Source organism: Panthera uncia, chromosome B4, assembly GCF_023721935.1.
Source record: "Panthera uncia isolate 11264 chromosome B4, Puncia_PCG_1.0, whole genome shotgun sequence".
In the NCBI taxonomy this organism is placed as follows: Eukaryota; Metazoa; Chordata; class Mammalia; order Carnivora; family Felidae; genus Panthera; species Panthera uncia.
In genome coordinates this window covers 114,590,554-114,610,331 of record NC_064809.1, presented here as the reverse complement: position 1 = coordinate 114,610,331, position 19,778 = coordinate 114,590,554, and the positions used below count along the sequence as shown (strand labels likewise).

General features: G+C 48.9%; 1 protein-coding gene across 4 annotated transcripts in view; it reads right to left on the bottom strand.

Moving 5' to 3' along the window:
• The window catches only part of ELK3 (ETS transcription factor ELK3), a 68,985-nt gene that overhangs the window by 13,712 nt on the left and 35,495 nt on the right, over nt 1–19,778 (bottom strand). For 2 of the 4 annotated variants that reach the window (XM_049626113.1, XM_049626115.1), the window contains exons 3-4: nt 6,116–6,459; nt 5,680–5,811 (exon numbers count right to left, since the gene is read on the bottom strand). In XM_049626113.1, the coding sequence (XP_049482070.1) occupies nt 5,680–5,811; nt 6,116–6,459 (476 nt within the window). Of the gene's footprint in view, nt 1–5,679; nt 6,460–19,778 lie in introns of all 4 variants that reach the window. The other 2 variants (XM_049626112.1, XM_049626111.1) reach the window with 1 other exon arrangement.

Genomic DNA, 19,778 nt, shown 5'->3' with positions numbered 1-19,778 from the left:
GTACTGATCTGGGATAGTGTATCAAAGAATTTAAGGCAAGTTATGAGCTCCTAATGATCAGGGACTAATTCATGTTTGTATCCCCAGCTCCAAGCACTGCATCTTACATGTAATAGGTGCTCACTTCCTATATGTTGAATTGGACTGAATGATCTTTCCCCTCTTCTGTTCCTATGGTGCTTCTCTGCACTGTGTATTTGACCCTTACCACATGCTGTGTGTGTGTGTGTGTGTGTGTGTGCGCGTGCGTGCCTTGTTTTGGCTAGGTCCTAAGGTCATAAAAATAGGCACTGTACATACTCCTGGTATCCTTTCAGGGATTCGCAAATAATGCTCAATAATTATTTGTTGATAGATTCTAAAGGGAATTTGTTTCTCTTTAAAAATCCCAGCAAGCTGTTAATTTCTTACCAAAACGAGTCTGAATTCCTCATCCAGTTTTCAGCGTCCCCTATAATTTCACATCACCCTAAGTTATATTACCCCATATTCTTTACCTAATGGACAGCAAGCTTATGAGAGCAGGAACGGTCTACCTCGTTCACCTCTGTATACCTCAATCACTAGCAAAGAGTAGGTGTTGAACAGTTATCTCCTAGATGAATTAATTAACATAGTAACTGTTCATTACTGACCAAATAGGATGTGCATGAGCCACTCAACAACAAGTATATGTGGATTATTTGACTTGGGAATATGAGATACTGGTAAGTCTTGGGGGCTCTAGAAAATAAAGGAGAGGAGATCAGGATGTCCGCTTAACATTCTGTTGTACCAACAAACATCACAAATCTTAGTCTCTCAGTCTCCATGACTTAGTCTTAGTCTACAAACATCACAAATCTTAGTCTCCATGACAATGCCATTCTGGGGTTAAAAACAAATCCTCAAATAAATGTCAACTATTTCTGGCAGACTCCTGGAGTTGCCCAAATTCAAGTAAAAACAACGATTTTAAAGACTTTAAGAGGGAAGTTAAATCACACAAAAGTCTGTGTAGCACTCAATGTGCTGATCTTAATGAAAGGGTTCCATGAGAGTTCCAACAGAACTCCATGCGAGTCTACAGGAGATGTAGCAAGTGGCAGGAGGGGGAAAGGAGTTAAGAGCAGAATTGGGAGGAGGCAGTGGAACCAAGAAGGCAAAGGAGGGAGATGAGACAGGCCCGGAGGTGGAGAGAGGGAGGGCATTATCACAATTTGTTTATCCTGGGCAGCCCAGAGCCCAGGGAAGGAAGAACCTTCAGCTGGAGTGCCAAGTCACGCAAAACTCTACCAGCAACATCTTCCACTGCCGAGAGCTTCTAGAAGGACCACCTGTCCCCTATAGGGTCAGTATAGAGAAAGCTTTAGGCTAAGCTGGAAAAGTGTTGTGGACAGTGGGATGAAGGGGAAAATCGTTTTTGCTTTTGTGATAATGGCAAAGGAGACAGTAGGATGAGAAACCAGTCCAGAGATGGGACACGAGGGAATATATCCTCAGTGCTCCTCATCAGACACATCCATTTTACTCCACAAATTCCCACCTCATGATTTTGGCCCAAAGCTGTTACCTCCACCAGCACGTGAAGAAAGGAGGTTTTCACATTTCAGTCCTCTGCAGGTTTTCTCCACTCAATTAATGCCAATCAAGGCCGCTGCTAATAAAACAGCCTGGGGCGTGCATGCTCAGACTCTGACGAGGAGTTCATGCCCCGATGCCCGCGCATATCTGAGTTCAGCATCTTAAACATCACACGTGAGATTAACAGAGGCCTTGGCATAAATGAAGGGAAAAGCAACGGGGCAGCCTCCGGTTCTGAACTAACTGCACATTGAGAACAGGTGAGGAGGGAGACACCGAACAGAAGAGACAAACGGAAGGAAGAGTGACAGACAATACCACGGTGCAGAGGACGCACGGAACCAGCCAGCTGGCACTCTTCCGGTCTCTATGGCGCCTGGCTAGGAACCAAGAGGGTTTCACATCTTGGCTCCTCCCTCATCTCAACTTCTGTAGTTCATGCCATGAGAGAGAACATCCTTGCTCTTCTACCAACCGTCCAGTGTGACCTCAGTGGCTGAGCTCCAACTACATCACTGCTGGGTACGCAGCTGGCTTTTGTACGCTCTGTCCTCAGTTCCTCATATCCACCCTTCAGGGGTGTTTGGGTGATCATCACGTCCGTCTATATTCATAATCTTGGTCCCCAAGAGTAACCACGACTGGGCAGTACGGGTCCCAGCGGATGCGCCACACGTAGTTCGGAAGGGCACGGAGGCTATGGTTTGGGGCATAATACACATTTTTTCATGCGCGTCATACCCTAGGTGTTTCAAATCTGAATTTGGGCCTGTGCAAGGTAGGTGGTTGAAGATGATCCCCGGAGGGAACTGTAACCACATGACCCTGCTCGTGCCAAGATGCTCTTAATCCTACCATTCCTCCTGCCATATTTCTGGCTGAAAGTAACTGGGAATTATTCTTGGGATGAGTAAAAAATAAATAAACGGTTCTTGGGATAAATAAACTAAATTCTTGGGAATTTCGTTTTCAGGGTATCAAGTTATTACAGCACACCTTTCATTTCTTCTTTAAAGACAAGGGTAAAGAAAGGTTGATAGGAGGTTCCCACTGGTAACAATGTTAACGTACAAAGGTGTCGCTGCACACATCACAGCCCACAGAGGAAAGTAATTTCTGTGATAGAAAGTGCGAAGGTAGGAGGGAAACCAATGAGCTGCAGGAATGAGACATCACTGCTGCCCGTGGGGGCAAAGGCCCAAGTCTCCTTCAGGCGAGGAAACCCCTGGAGTTGACCTGGAAGCAAAGGGAAGGTTTTCACTCCCACCCCCTGGGAGGATTTCGGGGAAATGGGCTCACCCCTCGGGATGAGGCCAGTCGCTGAGAGAGCTGACCTTGCCTCTGACTGTGCACTGAGGGAGAACCGTGGCTCCAGGGTTAGTTTCTGAGGCACCCAAAGCAGTTCCTGGGGGAGGGAATCTCTGAGAATCCAAATCCTACACTGACTCCAAGCCTGCCCTAAACACCTGGAGGACTGTCAAGCCGAGACAGGTGTGACCGTCCCGTCCGATCTCGGAGAAACGACTTGGATGAACACCTGACCCGAGTCCTGCCCTTGCTCGGGCCTCCCTCCGGTTTCTTCCTCCCTGTCAGCCACCGTTGGCTGCACTGGGTGCAGAACTGACGCTGCTGGAAGGTGAGGGAATTCAAGTCCTGAGATTCCACCATCCCCCAAAGGCAACCCTTAACTCCTCTGAATCCATTCAGAGCACTACCCAGTGGCCACCCCCTGACCCCTCGGCTTGGTCCAGAGGCACTCTCAGCCCCAGGCCAGACCCTGCCCTTGGCCTCTCTCCCTTTGGAAGCCCCGATCCCATTTCTTGGGCTTCCTGACACCAACTCACAATCAACATCCTACCCTCGCCGCTTGGCTGAGGACCACTCACTCTCATCTGCCCAAGGCACAAGTGGTTTATGAAAGCATCTGGCTTTCCTCTGGTTTCCCCTCCCTGGTTTTAGGCTGTTCTAGTGGGTCGTGTCTCCCAGTCCCGAGTTTAGCCTTCACTTGTTCATGTCCACGCTCTATCCCTTCTCATATCAAGGTTCCTCCTCCCCTCAGCCCAGCCATACCATCCGTCCTCAGTCCCACTGAGCAGAGCCACCCTAGACCCACCGTGTCCAGTCCAAAACCACAGGGCTAGCCTGAGCTGCGTTCCTGAGACAGCTACGGGACTGGCATCTGTTCAGAGACGGTGACACAGGCTCACGGAGAAAGCAGATACGGAAATCAGAGTTGCCCTTGGCCTTGCTCAAGACCTCTCTAAACCTTACAGTTGTAAACACAAAGGAGGCCAGGGGAGATCATCCTCAGATTGTCCACCCTGGCAGTTACTTCTTGGAGCTACTCCAGGAACCGGTTTCTGAGCCATTTTACTCAGCAGTTCTCGGCCCCTGGACGGTTGTGTTTGATTAGAAGACGCCTGACTGAAAGCACACGTGCTCATTCTGACCATAGCTGAGCCCTTCGCCCTCCCTCCGCACAAGGGCAGCATGCTCATTCTGACCGGCTCACAAGCTTGAGCAGACACAAAATCCCGGTGCCACAATCAATTTGGGAGAAGCCATGGAGAGGAAAATGGCCAAGAGTGGCTTTCAGTGGCTTTGGCAGACTCCACAGACTGTTATGGTCAGGGACAACTGGGTGTTTTCCTAGTGGGCATGCCAAGAACATTTTACCGAAGAGGATGGATTCTGGAGCAGACTGACAGGGTTCACGTTTGCTTCTCCCACCTGTTACTGTGACCTTGGATGAGTTACTTGACTTCACGTGCCTCATTTACCTCAGCTGGAAAAACGGGACCTAACGGCATCTACTTCACGGGCCTGCCATGCAGAAGAACTGAAGTGGTGCATGGCAAGCGTTTAGAACAGTAGCCGGCAGACATGAAAATCCATGGCGCCGCCTCCCCCCGTGATGGTTACAGCAAGGACGTCTACGGCCACGAGTGCAGAGGCCAGAGATGGCGCTCCCACCTGCCTCCGAGTTCCAGGATCATACCTGCCAGCTGTAGCTAGCTCTCTTAGCGTGCCCATTATCCCGTTCGATCCGCACAACAACCCATTTCACAGATGTGCAAACAGGCTCAGGGAGCGAGCGCCCACCGTCACACTGCCACCAAGCAGCGTAGCCAGGAACGGAATCCGGTCTGTGACCCCAAAGCCAATATGTCTAACCTCGGCCACCAAAGTGTGCCCCGCTTTCCAGAGGAAGCAGAGATGGGGTTTACCGGCACCTGCTCTGCCTTTGCCCTACAACCGCCAGCTGGACAAGAAAGGGCATCTGTGTATCATATTTAAAGGAAAAGTCCGGGGGCGCCCGGCTGGCTCAGTTGGTAAAGCATGTGACTCTTGGTCTCAAGGTCGTGAGTTCGAGCTCTACGTCAGGCGTAGAGATTACTTAAAAAACAAAACAAAACAAAACACAAAACAAAACAACCAGCACCTTAGCGGAAAAGGCTGCCTTCTCGCGGGAGTTAATAACACGGAAGACTTTCTTACTCCACAAGTTTGCTTTCCTCCCCCTCGTGATGTGGACCCGTGAAACTGGGTTTTCTCAGAGGAGCACTGCTTTTATTGAAGAATCTCTTTCTCACCACTGGGTGTGGCCCTTACATTTCTTGTCAGAGAATACAGGACAAGGCACATCCACCCTGATGACTGCAGTGGCAGTATCGGTTAAATCTATCTTCTCATTAACGGAAAACAAACAGTTACTTCGTCAGGTGCCCCGAGAGAGGACTCTGTCATACAAATTTCACAAAGCCCAAATGCCTTCTGAAACGTCACTCGGCCTGCTTAACTTTCCCTAGGAAATGACTGTTTGGATCTCCTTTGACGGCCAGGGCACATGCTCCATATTATGATCACTTTCAGCCACTTACAGCAAGAAACCAATCGAGCGTCACACTGCAGTCGATATCCCAAACCTTTTCTCTTTGAACACCTTGGTCTGGGGATGGAAGAGTAACTTCCCTTCCCATCTACACCGTGACTTTGGTCTACGGGCCCTAAGGTGATCTTTCGAAGGGCAGAAGGAAGTTGCTTTGGTTGCTCTTTCTTCCGTTCTGCTCTGCCACTGAGTCTGCGTGCAGCCCGGATGACAGGGACGGCTCTTACCTGTGCGGTGAAGAAGGCTGGGGTGAGGGATCCCGAGGGGAGAGCTGGGCTGTTGAGGGCGATGGAGCCGATGTCAGTGCCAGAGAGCACCAGCGGGGGCGCAGAGATTTCCAAGCCTTTGGGTTTTTTGGCCTTTGGGGGAAGAGATGGAGACCTGGTCTTGGAGCCCGATGACAGGTTCAAGGGCTCTAGGGAATCGGAGTCATGGCAGGCGGCCTCCAGGAAGAGGCTTCTGTGTTCAGAAGGGAGGGGCGAGCTGGGGGACAGGGACGGGGACCGAGACGAGGAGGGTGAAGCGGACGAAATGCTGGCGGCATTTGGCAACATTAAAGAGGAGACCTTGGCTGAGGCGGACGAGGCCAGGAAGGCCTCAGAGGTGGAGGGCAGGGGCACCACGGGCCTGCTGGTGTGCTTGTCGGTTTTATTGGTCACAAACCTGATGACAGTCCTGACTTCTTCCACGGGAGGGCTGTCTTCTGGCTGCTCCTCCAGCTTCTCTGTCTTGATTGCCTTGAAGGATTCTGGTGGGTTCTGCAGGGAATTAATGGTGAAGGACGAGTACAGGCCTGAGTGGATGTATTCGTTGCGGCTTGCGCTTTTGAGGGCTGACAAGCCGTGTCTGTGTGCCTCGCGGCCCTCGGGAGGCACCTTGCAGTCGCTGTCCTGCAGCAAAAGGCTCTCCCGGCTGATCTCCACCGCGTGAGGGTCCATTTTCAGTATCTCCGGGAAAGAGACAAACTTGTACACAAACTTCTGCCCAATCACCTTTTTGATGATGTTCTGTGAATACAAAAGGAGACATTGAAAAGATCAATGCACCAGAGATACGGAGTACGACGTGCGTGGTCACGGGGAGTTTTGCCGGCAGAAGCACTATAATATTCCTCCTGATTCACGCTTCTTGGCTAAGGTGTAGTGGAAAGAGGACTCAAGTTGGAGGCAGCAGAACTGGATTCGCGATTTGCTTCCTGTTCTGACTACTAATGGTGTGATCTTTAGCAAACTGACCGTCTAAATTTTTAGTTTCCTCATCTGTGAAGTAAGGACTATCACACCTAATGTCATAAGTCACCATTTATTAAGCACTTACTAGGGGGCTGGCAGTGTCCACGCATCGTCTCATATAACCTGTACAGCGATCCTAAAAGGAAGGTATGAGTAACTAAAAACTAAATTATTAAACTCTCGTTTTAAAACTTCAGGAAATAAGCTTGCAGTGCTTAAATAACCCACATAAACCACACGGTAGGTAAGTGGTAGAAGCAGCATTTCCTCAACCGTGATGCAGTATTGTCTTACCCACCTCTGGGAGGTAATTCACTTACGAGAATTCAATGAAATAATAATAGGAAAGCATTCTGCAAGCTGGAAAGCATTACAGAGATGTAAGCTATTATCACCAAACACCACAATGTTTTCTTAAATCGTGTAGCCATTTTTTCCTTTTTAATTTTCTGCCAAGAAAGCCGCTGGAGGAAAAACAAAGTGTCTACTTTGATATTTACATCACTCCCACAGAATTTCCAGTTGCTAGTATCTACTTCCGGTTCTTCAGTTTATGGCTCCAGCCCTCACACATTAAGATGTAAATGAAAACCAATAATCACTGCAAAAGTTTTCACATCCCTTTGGGAGAAGGGACCTCATATGAAAGGCTTTACACCGTTCTTGAGGTTTATTAAATTGGAACATCAGCAAATATCTATCAAATGTCTGTGGGGTCCAAGGTGCTCCAGGAGACAAAGATGGTCTTCCCTCAAGCACAAAGAGTCAGCAGCGCCATCCTGTGGGAAAAAGATTCAGAGTGGTTCCTTACAAACTGTTCCTCCTAAAACTTCGGCATGAGTGAGGGGAAAAAAAAAAAAATATATATATATATATATATATATATATATATATATATATATATAATTTTGGGGAGAAGTACTTTAGAAGTAGTAGCTCCTAGTGAGCACCTACCGTGTACTGGGTGTTGCACACAAGCTCTTATCTGCTTTCACACTCACCCTCCTGCAGGGTGGAACGTGTCATCTTATGACGCAAGCTCAGAGATGGGGACTCATCTGCCCAAGAACCACCAAGATCTACTCATTCTGAAGCCTAAGCTTTTTCACATTTCCACAATAATTTGAGTGGAGAGAAGCAAAGAATCCCTTAGTAGAGGTAAAATTTTCATTTTTTTTTTAAGTTTTATTCATTTTGAGAGAGAAAGAGAGAGAGAGAGACAGCATGAGCAGGGGAGGGGCAGAGAGAGAGGGAGAGAGAACACCAAGCAGGCCTCCACACTCAGTACAACGACGTGGGGCTCGATCTCATGAACCTTGAGATCATGACCTGAGCCAAAATCAAGAGGTGGACGCTTAACTGACTGAGCCATCCAGATGCTCCCAGAGGTGAAATTTTCAAAATGGAGATGTAATTGACATGTAATATTGTTAGTTTCAGATGTACCAGTAATGACTTGACATTTGCATATATTGTTAAAGGACCACCACCATAAGTCTAATTAACATTACCAGACAGTTTAAATTTTTTTTTTTCTGGGGTGCCTGGGTGGCTCAGTCAGTTAAACACCTGACTTCGGCTTAGGTCATGATCTCACAGTTTGTGGGTTTGAGCCCCATGTTGGGCTTTGTGCTGACAGCTCAGAGCCTGGTCCCTGCTTCAGATTGTGTCTCCTTCTCTTTCTCTCTCTCTCTCTCTCTCTCTCTCTCTCTCTCTCTCTGTGCCCCTCTTTCACTCATGCTCTCTTTCTCTCAAAAACAAACAAACATTTTAAAAAATTAAAAATTTTTTTCTTGTGATGAGGGCTTTTAGGACCTACTCTCTTAGCAACTTCCAAATATACCATAGAGACAAAATTTAATTAAATGCTGATGTTCCTTTTGCAATCATTGTTGGGTTTGTAATTATGTTCTTGCCTTCCCTCTTGTTACATCACAGCATTCTGATTTGCAGTTTTCCTCCTTAGACAGATCATCAAATCCCAGAAGTGAATTGATCTAGCAGTCAGGACGGGAGGGCATATTTACTATGCCACTGAGATTTTTGAGCAGGAATCCCTCAGGGCAGGTATCTAAGGGAGGGACACACAATGTCCCCATTCAGCACCGGAAATCCCAGTAACGCAAATCTTGGTGAATCTTTGCTCAGCACCAACATACAGGAGGCTCCCACCCCTGGGCACGTCAGATTCAAAGCTGAACAATTCTAGTGCCTGGCATCCTGGCGCTGGGGACCGCGATTTAACTCACGGAATGCCACTTATACCCCCATCTGATCTCATTTGCACACTCAACACTAGCAAAGCTGAAAAAGTCACAAACCTTCAGAGAAATTTGCAAAACTTGCAAGTCCCACCTGGGCCTGCTTGGCATTATCTCAGCGGCGCTCCAGCACCTAGGAGAAATCTGCTCCCAGTAGGACAGGGTTAAATAAGGGTGTCACTGGAGCCACCTGACTCAGAGTGGGCTCTCAGCGAACAGAAAGCATGCTCGCCTGGTGTCTACCGCTGCTAAAGTATTTTTGGTTTTCACGAACATTTTTCTCCCTAGGGTTGGAAAACTTTCTTTGTCCTCAGCCAGTCTGAACATCCCTCTGAACTGCCTGAATTATTAGAGCCTAAATAATTACATAGAAGAAAAGAGAAACTGTATCGTCTGAATAGTTTCTTCAGGCACGTCTTGTAAACTTTCTCTTTAAAACCTTTAATTTTATTATGGGTATTCAAAACATAACATCTGAGCAGGGATTATAGTCGTAAGGAAACCAAGGAGTAATTTGGGGCTGTGATAAAAATAACAAAAAGGCCTCGCCTCCTGATTAAATGGTTGGGAACTGAAAGGCAGTCTCAAAGAGTGGGGCTTTGATGTGTTCCAAAGAACATAAGGAACAACTCACATGACCGTCAACTGACAAATGGATAACCAAGATGTGGAATATTCCTACAACAGATTATCCAGCCACAATCAGGCATGAAGTATGGACGTCACTGTGGATGCACCTTGAATGCATTATGCCGAGTGAAAGAAGCCAGCCCCAAAGGCCACATATGTGATAGATTCTATTTCTATAAAATGTCCACAAGAGACAAACCTATAGAGACAAAAAGTAGACTAGTCATTTCCTAGGATTTGGGAGGGGGATGTAGAAGAATTGCGGGGTGACACTAAAAAGTAAGGGTTTGGGAGGGGTAGTGAAAATGTCCTAAAGTTTATTGTGCTTTTGGATACACAATCAATATACTCAAAACCATTTCGTGTACACCTTCAATGGGTCAATTGGATGGTATGTGAATTATACTTCAATGAAACTGTTTCTTTAAAACAGAACACGAGAGATCTTCTCTGTCCAGCTTTACTGAGATATAATTCACATATAACATTGTGAAGTTTAAGACATACAATATGAAGATTTGATGCACGTACACATTGCAAAATGTTTACCACAATAAGGATGGTTAACACACCTATCACCTCACATAATTACCATTTTGTGGTGATGGTGGTGATAACACTTAAGATCTACTCTCTTAGCAACTTACAAGTATACAGTAGGGTATTGTTAACTATAGTCACCATCTATAACTTAGATCTCCAGAACTTATTCATTTATGGCTAGAAGTTTTTGCCCTTTGACCAACACTTCCCCATTTCTACTCCCCTCAGCCCCTGGTAACCGCCACTCTATTCTCTAAGACTTCTGCTCTTTTAGATTCCACATGTAAGTGATTATACGGTATTCATCTTTTTCTTATTTCATTTAACATAATGCCCTCAAGGTCCATCCAAACCACTTACATGTTTAAATGGCAGACGGTGGGAGCCTTCTATGGCTGGATGGTGACTGCCTTGACCCTACTCTGAATATAAAAAAGGAGCCTCCGCAAAGGTTACTGAACTCAACCACAGAAAAAGGGCCCTTCAGTAGCTGCTGCCTCTGTGGGGAGAACTGCCAGGACACCACCAGAGCTTTTTAGGAAAAGGTTATAGTGATAGGGATGGAGATGATTTAAGGAGCTGACCAAAAGGAGGAAGAAAGAACCAGGGAGGGGCTTGTTGGTCTATTCCATCAGAAAAGATGGATGGGGCGCCTGGGTGACTTAGTCGGTTAAGCATCCGACTCTCGATTTCAGTTCAGGTCATGATCTCATGGTTTATGAGTTCGAGCCCCACATCGGGCTCTGTGCTGACTGTGGAACTTGCTTGGGATTCTCTCTCTCCCTCTCCCTGCCACTCGCCTGCTCGCGCTCTCTCTCAAAATAAATAAATAGACTTTAAAAAAAAAAAGAAAAGGGGCGCCTGGGTGGCTCAGTCGGTTGGGCGTCCAACTTCGGCCCAGGTCATGATCTCACGGTCCGTGAGTTCGAGCCCCGCATCGGGCTCTGGGCTGACAGCTCAGAGCCTGGAGCCTGTTTCAGATTCTGTGTCTCCCTCTCTCTCTGACCCTCACCTGCTCATGCTCTGTCTCTATCTGTCTCAAAAATAAATAAATGTTAAAAAAAATTAAAAAAAAAAAAAAGAAAAGAAAAAGAAAAAAGATGGAGTCGATCTGGCTACCTAGATAATCTAGAACCTCTGGAAATGAGGTTGGGCAAGAAGGTGTGTGGAGGGTGCAGGAGGGAGGTCAGAGGCACTGTGTAGCCCCACTGTTTGAGAGCCTAACACATCACAGGAAAATCTGCTCAGGAGGGGAGCTGGTAAGGAAAGCCCCCCAACCAGGATGCCCATGGCCTGAGACCTAGGTAGTAGGTAGACTCGGAGGAGGTATGTGCCTGGAAGCTGACGTCACAGCCCCTTAACTTCCAGGACAGACCCTGGGAGCGCATCAGTGGCATGTATGTTCGGAGATCTCTCTGTGGTCTCCGAAGGGAGATTTCCTTTCAAGAGTTTGCCCCAGGAGAAGTTTGCTGAGAACAATCATAGTATAGGGGAATAATAGGTAGTAGTTGGTGAGCACATATCATCTGTCAGGCTGCGTACTAAGAATCTGACCGCTGTGAATTCATGTAATCCTCCGAGTGACTAGAACTATTATGATCCCCATCTTAGAGATGGGCAAACTGAGGCTCAGAGAGTATACATTACCTCCGGTCACAAGCTAGTAGGCGGGCAGTCTGATTCCAGAGTGCTTGGCCACAATGGAAGGTGACATAAGACTCAGGCTGAGACTACTCAGGACAGAGGAGCACTTGGGGACAGGCTCTTATTATGAAAAGTGATGACAGTATTTACAGAAAGTCCGTTTTTTTTTCACCCCTTCCTCCCAGACCCGCAAGTATGTGTTGCTTATAGTTGCCTGGTAACCTGACCAATGCTGTCTGTGTCCAGTTGAGCTAAGTGACTTTCTCCAACATGGTTTTAGACCAACAGTTGCACACATCTGCTGCCCTTTACACATGTGAGATCGGCCTCCCTGTTGGTCATTTCCCATTAAGTATATATTCACAACCAGGGTGGACTCTTGACCCCGCATTCTGTGTGAGATCACAGGCAGCCAGGAAGAGACGGACTTGAGGAGGGGAAAAGAACGTCCACCTGACGCACGCTAAGTGGGAGCTCCAGGGGACAGTGGGAAGCTGCTCCCACCATTGCCACTCCCCAGTTGGTGTTCTGAGATTGCAGGAGCCTAAGGGCAAGCAGCCTGTTGGGGGTAGGACTGTGGCTGGCCATCCTGTGCAAAGGAATCCTTCCTGACCCACCAGCCACCTCTGGCAACTGAGGGGCCAGTGAGTCTCCCTTAGTTATTTCATGCTAACAGGATGGAAAACACAGAGAGCAAGTCAAATTTCCATTTCCCCCGGTGCTGTCTGTTGCCCTGACAGGGTCCAGGCTTACTGATAAAAATAGAGGTGTCCGTAAGTGTGGTTTAAACATGTACACACATACTCAACTCTGCTTTCTCCTCCCACTGAAGAGAAAGAAAGAGCCTGTGTAAATAATGCCATAGAGCGGATAAACTAGAAACGCATCTATTCAGTATTGTGACCTTTTTAAAAAAATGGTAGGCAGTGCTAGGTAATGAAGAGATGCTTGAGGAATTCAATTTAGCCTCTGAATGTTGATGTTATTAAGGATAATATTAAGTTAACTACGTGTTTGTTGAATGAATGACTCTCACTGTAAAGAGAACTGACCCGGGCAGGAAACCAGAGGCTTCACCCCATGAGAGATGCAATTTTCTGTGGCTAATCCCCAGGCTGGTTCAGGCTGCATGTGAATGTGTCCCACATGTATAACTACATGTGCTTTCTTGCTAGCATTTTCAAACGGAAAACTCCCAGACACCGAGGGCCATATGCGAAACACTACAACCCCACGCCCCCTAAGAGAGTTTAATACACTTTAATTGCACTTATCCATGGACTCGGCACATATGTGCTTCATGCATTGGCTCTGCCCTGGCACCCCAGTTGTGATCTAAGGTCATGCATCAGGCTTTCTGGTGTTCAGACTTCTTATCCCAGTGCTCCCCTGCTCTCCCCACTGCTGTTCCTGGACCAAGGAGGAGCCAGACTAGTTACGGGTTCTCCACAGGTATGGCTACAGCTCCCTTGATTTTCTACCATTTGAGGGCTTCCAGGAACGGCAGGACTCCTACCCTCTGATTCTGCAATTCACCTGTCTTGTTCTCAAAACTGGAAAATGTCAGCGGCTCACTAACACAGCAGGAAAGGCCATGCAGGAGATTCTTCCTAACAGCCCAACCTTCTCCTAATCCAACAGCAGCAGCAACAGGGCTGAGAAGACAGAGTGATGGATCCTTCTGCACACACCCACTTGACTGTGTCACAAAGGGATTATAAGGGATTATAATGGGATCATAAGGAGTGGCTCTAGAGTCACTGTCTGAATTCAACTACTGCTCCTGTCTCTTACCAGCCACGTGTCTCAGTTTCCCCATCTATAAAATGGGGACTGATCTACCACCTGCCTCATGAAATTGAATGAAATAATCCATTTAAAGCTTATAGCAGAACACCTGATATAGCCACACACGATAAGCCCACAATACACAGTAGCTCTTAGTATTATTATTTTTACATTCCCATTTAAGCGAAAGCAAAACAAAACATAAAATCCACTCTCTATCCACCCCAGTGACAAATCATCAAAATTAAACCTATAGAAGGCTGCGTGTATTCCCCTTACTTTAGCCACAGTTCTGGGTACTGAGCTGGGTCATATGGAAGACAGAATTACATCTGGTTTATATATCTCAACCAACAGAGGAAACACGATGTTTTATTTAGTTGGGTTCAGACAAAAAATAGACACAAGGCTTACAGCAGATCATACCTAGCCTGGCCAGCACTCAACATGCACTGTGAAAAAAACCTCACACACTCCCAATGAATTCAGGGGTGGGGTGGAGGGGGCTGGCCCTCAGGGCAGCAGATGTGGAATCCAAGTGTCCCGCTCAGGAGGAAGAGAGGCAGCCCGTCTAGCCCGGCAAGTGGTACAGACACTAACCAGACACTGCAGCCGATCTCCGCTGTTCTCCATTGCCTCTCAGAGCAGGAAACGCACTGCCCAGACAGGAGGGAGCAGCCCCGCTCTGCGGTGTCTGCTGGGGCTGGGTCCCAGGGGAGGGCAGTGCGGGCTGCTGGCCCTGCACGCCTGTCACCAAGATTCCTGGGCAGGGGAAGCAGGATGGATTTATTTTGAGGACATTCATCTCACCATGGTAGAATACCCTACATGAAAGGAACCCGGGGCCAGAAAGAGCAAAGGCAAGAAGCAAGCATTTACGAGAGCCTACCACATGCCATACTCGCACAGCCACAGCCTAGCACTGGGATCCCATTTTAAAGATGAAGAAGTCAAGGCTATTGATGGGAAGGGAGGTTATACCCAACTTCCTGTCCCACAGGAGTGGCTTAAATACTGGGAGGGCTCTACAGTGGAATACCATGTGGCTATTTTACTTTAAGAATTTTTTTAATGTTTGTTTATATTTGATACACACACACACACACACACACACACACACACACACACACAGAATCTGAAGCAGGGACCAGGCTCGGAGCTGTCAGCACAGAGCCCGACATGGGGCTTGAACTCACAAGTCGTGAGACCATGACCTGAGCTGAAGTTGGACACTTAACTGACTGAACCACCCAGGTGCTCCCCACATGGCTATTGAAGACGACAGTGCATTGTGAACATTTCCTATGCCTTTAAATAAATGTACAGTAAGTGAAGGGGCGCCTGGGTAGCTCAGTTGGTTAAACGTCAGACTCTTGGTTTTGGCTCAGGTCGTGATCTCAAGGTTTGGTGAGTTCGAGCCCTGCATCGGGCTCTACGCTGACAGCACAGAACTTGCTTGGGATCCTCTCTCTCCCTCTCTTTCTGCCCCTCCCTCACTCACATTGTCTCTCTCTCAAAATAGATAAGTAAACTCAAAAAAATAAAAATAAACGTACATTAAGTGAAAAAAGCAGCACGCATGGGATGCTTCCATTATTTTAACGAAATAACTATATAAAAGAAAAGAAAAAAATCTGAAAAGATGTGTAATAAAACTTAACAGTGGTAGGATTGCCAGTGACTTGTAATATTTCTTTTTGCTTCTCTGCATTTTCACATTAAATAACATATGTTTCATATGCACTAGTTGTCAAATCAAGCCCTTTGTTTTTCTTTTCAAGAATGAAGCAGGCTCTGAAAGAAACACTTACCAGCCCAAGACCAGCAGCTTTGCAAAGAGTGGAGATGAAGCTTAAACCAATCCTGTCCCTGCCACGCCCTCCCCCAGAAAGCAGCCACTGTTGGCTCAGAGGCTGCTGCTCAAGTCAGCAGGCTGGGACCCTAGGGCTCTGCATTCCAGAGTAACGGGGTGGGGGGTACCTGCAGAGAGCCTGGGAAAACCAGCTTTGCTAAGGAAGCAAGGTCCTTACTCAGGAAAGGTCATTTCTGGCTCCTCGTGAGGAAGGCCAGCTTTCGCTAAAGTCTATTCCTTAGCTGGAAATACAACTGCCTCTGCCCACCCACAGAGGAGAGGAGGGGCCTGCTCTGACAGGTCACTCTGCGAGAGGCACCAGGGACCCGGCGGCTCCACTGCAGCAGACCGGACCTCAGAAGCCCACCTCAAAGCGGGTGACAGCCAAGAGATACGGTTGACCGAAGAAGAGCAGGAAGCTGGCATCCACACCCACAGCCTGGTCGTGGCCCCCACTAAGCAGCAGAAGTGCTCACACGTAAGCATGGGGAGCACGGACCAGCACCTCTGAGCGTCCACAGGCCTGAGCCCGGGTGGGCCAGATGTTAAGGAACCAGCACTGGGGGAACGGTCCTGGCTGCAAATCCCAGTTTCTCTACTTCCTCTGACCTTGGGAAAGGTATTGAACTTCCGTCGGCCTCCATTTGCTCACCTCTAAAGGCAGAACAAAAATACTGCACAGGGTATTGATTTTTTTCTAAAAAATCAATATATATCAGTGCCCCACTCAGAGGTCCTCAACACAGGACCTCTCATCCAGTGCAATTCTGCTTAGCAAGCAATGATCTAATTGTATAGCATCCCCATTGTATCGCAGTGTCTTTTCATCGGATTCTGCCTTCAAATAACCTAAATTCTTTTTTTCTTTAAGATTTTATTTTTAAGTCATCTCTACACTCAACATGGGGCTTGAACTTACAATCCTAAAATCAAGAGTGGCACATTCTACCGACTGAGCCAGCCAGGCGCCCCTCAAATAATCTGAATTCCCTATTTGGGCACCTCACTTTATAGTTTACTGAAGGCTTACGCACAATCTCACATAATCCTTACAACATGCTGATACCCATTTTACAGATGAGGGATGTGAGGCGCCAAGCTTAGTTCACAAACTGGTAGCGGAGACGTGTCTCTGGGGCCACCAGTTCCCAGCCAACACCCTTCCTTCAGCTCCTCATTTTGGGTTCCCATCCAGACCACTGGCTGACTCACTCTTTCCTGACACAAAACCTGACTGTCCTCTCTCCACAGTTAGAACAAGTACTCACTGTAGGAGTCAGGCTCAAAGTTCCTCCTCTCTAACAAGCAAGCATTCTTTCAACAACATTTCAGACGCTTTCATATGGAAGGCTCCTTGGTAGGCCCTGAGGAACAGAAAAGGAAGTGAATCCGGCCTCTGTCCCTGAAGCATCTGACGGCTGCTTGCATCTGGCCCCTCTTACTCACTGCCATCTGAACCCAAAGGCACACAGAGCAGTTGGAGGGCCATACGGAGCTCCGCTGCGAATCTGTCGTGGGCAGGCTCACCTCACACCTGCCATCCTAAGGAACAGCTGTGTGAGGACTCCGACCCACCAACTTAAGCTGCCTCTCCCTGGGGCAGTCTTTCCTTTCCCTAGTGAGTTGAACAGTGCCTCCCCCAAATTCATTTCCACGCAGCACCTCACAATGTGACTTTATTTAGAAACAACATCTTTGCAAATGTCCTCGGTTAAGGACATTGGGCTGGAATCATCGGGGAGAGAGTGGGCACTAAATTCAACACGTAGAGTCCTTACAACAAGAGGAAAGGCACAGGGAGACACACAGGGAAGAAGGCACAGAAGAAGGAGAGGGACAGACACAGAGGCTGAAGCCACACAGTCACAGCCGAGAAACGCCGAGGGCTGCCGGGGCTACTGGAAGCTGGAAAAGGCAAGGAAGGATTCTCCCCTAGAGCCTTCAAAGGGAGCTTGTCCCAGCTGACACCTTGATTCTGGACTTCCGGCTTCTGGGATGTTGAGAGAATAAATTTCTATTGTTTTGAGCCACCAAAACATAACCACCCTCCCTTCTTAAAGGCTCTGTCCAGCAGGGCAGGGAGGCATGGCCCTTCCTGAGAGCTTGGCCTGCCTGTACACGGCCAGGCTACCGAAGGCACCGAGACAGATGACGCCAGGGCTGTCCTCTGTCTAAAGCTTGAGCTTGGAGCACACACACTAGCACATGCACACACACACATCCGCCTTCCAACTTCTAAGAATAATGTGCTGCCAATAAAGGGCTCCAACTCTGTCTTCGAATTGGCGGACTCCTGGCGGAGGTTTCTTTGTGGTTTGGGTTGAGATTTCTTTATTCTCTGGCACCGCTAAACTGCCGTGTGAACCGTCTCTCCAAATTCGGCCAGCCTGACATTGGAGGGCTCCTCACCCTCGCCGCCCGAGTTACTGTGCTATCCTGGGGGCCTGTGAACAAGAGGAGCCTGGCCGGATGCCCAACCTGCAAGTGGACATTCAGAGCATTTTTCCATCCCCTCCGGGCTTGTGGCTGCTTCCCCTGGAACTGAGAGTCTTGTCTCCCTGCTGGCTCTCTTTCAACACTCAAGGGTATTTTTATTAAAGGCCTCTGGAGTGTTAATAAAACCAAATGTAAAACCGTTCCCCCAGCACATGCTTTCCCGTTTGCCCTGCGGGGCAGGGAGTTGCCAACAATGACTTTGAGCAGCCACCTCCAGCGCTGGGGCCGGGAGCCACAGGTGGTCTGGGAGCGTGTTCTCACCCTGCCTTTGCCACGGATTTTCAGATTCACCTCCTCCTCACTTACTGGAGGGCGGGCAGGCAAGCAGGGCAGGTTTCTTAGGTCCTTGGCAGTGCTGACATTCCAAGATGACGGACTTCCTTCTGCGCTACAGAGAATCAGGTTTGCTTCAGGCTTGTCCATCCCGTGTCCGTCCTACGTTCCTTTGGCACCCACTGCGTGCCAGGCGATGCACAGACACGAGGAATGGTAAGGAAGACCAGCACCCGATCAGCGAGGCAGGCACAAGGGCGGGGGAACACAGCGGAGAAGACAACGCCAAGTGCAGGCATCGGGTGGAGGAGAAGCAGAGAGGCATCCGAGGATGAGCTATAGTGGGCCAGGCAGGAAAAGCGGAGGGAGAGCCCGGGGAAGGATGAGGTCGGAGTAGGTGCCATGACGGGGTGGCAGGCTGGGGTGGTGCGGGACAGGCAGTCTGGCTGGGGCCAGATGGTGAGGGAGTTTGGAGTCTTTCCAAGAGGCTGTAGGATGCTGGGCAGGTGCACAGGCGGGGGGGTGCTCTGCCCTGCTCTGGCTTCTTTAGGAAGCGTCACTGGACATGTGGGAAGCGGGTGGGGGGAGGGTCCGGGGCTGCCAAACCTCACATTTTCGGCTGGCTCCGAGAACTCAGCCAGCAGTTCTTCCACTGTCATTTTGAACAAACAGGGGTTGGTCTCCTTTCTCTGCCTACCCCGGGGTAATAACCAGCGATATTAGGAATGTGGGATTCAAGTTTGGGCCCGTGGCTCTGTAGCTGTGCGATCCTCCAGCCTCACAATCCTCAGCATGAACGGGGGGGTCAAGCCTCCTAGACGGAAGGTTCTGCTGCTTTACCAGCTGCTCTGTCTTGAGTCTCTTACTTAACCTCTCCGAGACTCAGTATCCCACCACTAAAATGGGCCCGTTGCCAACTGTGACGATAGGCCTTTCACATGTTAGAAAATGAGTCAATAAATGTAAAAACATCTAACACAGGGCTGGCTTAAGACAAATCCTCCACACAAGCGAGCTTCCGCTCCTTATGTCACAAACAGGGGGTAGGAGCCGGGGTAAACTGTTGTCAGAGCACAGGCAGGAGGTGGGGAGGAGGCCTGCCCAGAGGAGCAGCTGGGCTGGTGGGTGGGTGGTGGGCGGTATGATGGGAACGTTAAGGGTTCTGTCAGCGTGTCTACACAACCACTGAATTTTCCTGCAGCGAGAAGCCGCCCAGAAGCAGGAACACTCTCGCCGGCAAACCAGTGTGGGCTTGGGCAACTGCCTGACGTAAGTGGATCTGGCCAGGCTGCCGGGGAGCACTGGCAGCTGAACACGGTCCACAGCAGCCCCGTCAACACAGTGTTGAAGGTCCTCAAGACTCCGGGTGTTTCCTAGCAACGGCCCTATTTGGGGGGGCGCTGAGTGCCACCACGAAGCTAGCTTGGAAGCATGTGCAGAACAGACAGCACCCCCCACCGACGTGCGGTGCCCCCCTACAGCCCAGCCCCCTCGGCCGGCTGCTCACGCCTGGGGCAGTGTGACCAGGCTGGAAGACCTTCCTGAGGCAACCAGCTCATTCCCCGCCCCGCCCCGCCCCACCCCGCCGCGCCGGTCTCTAGGCAGCT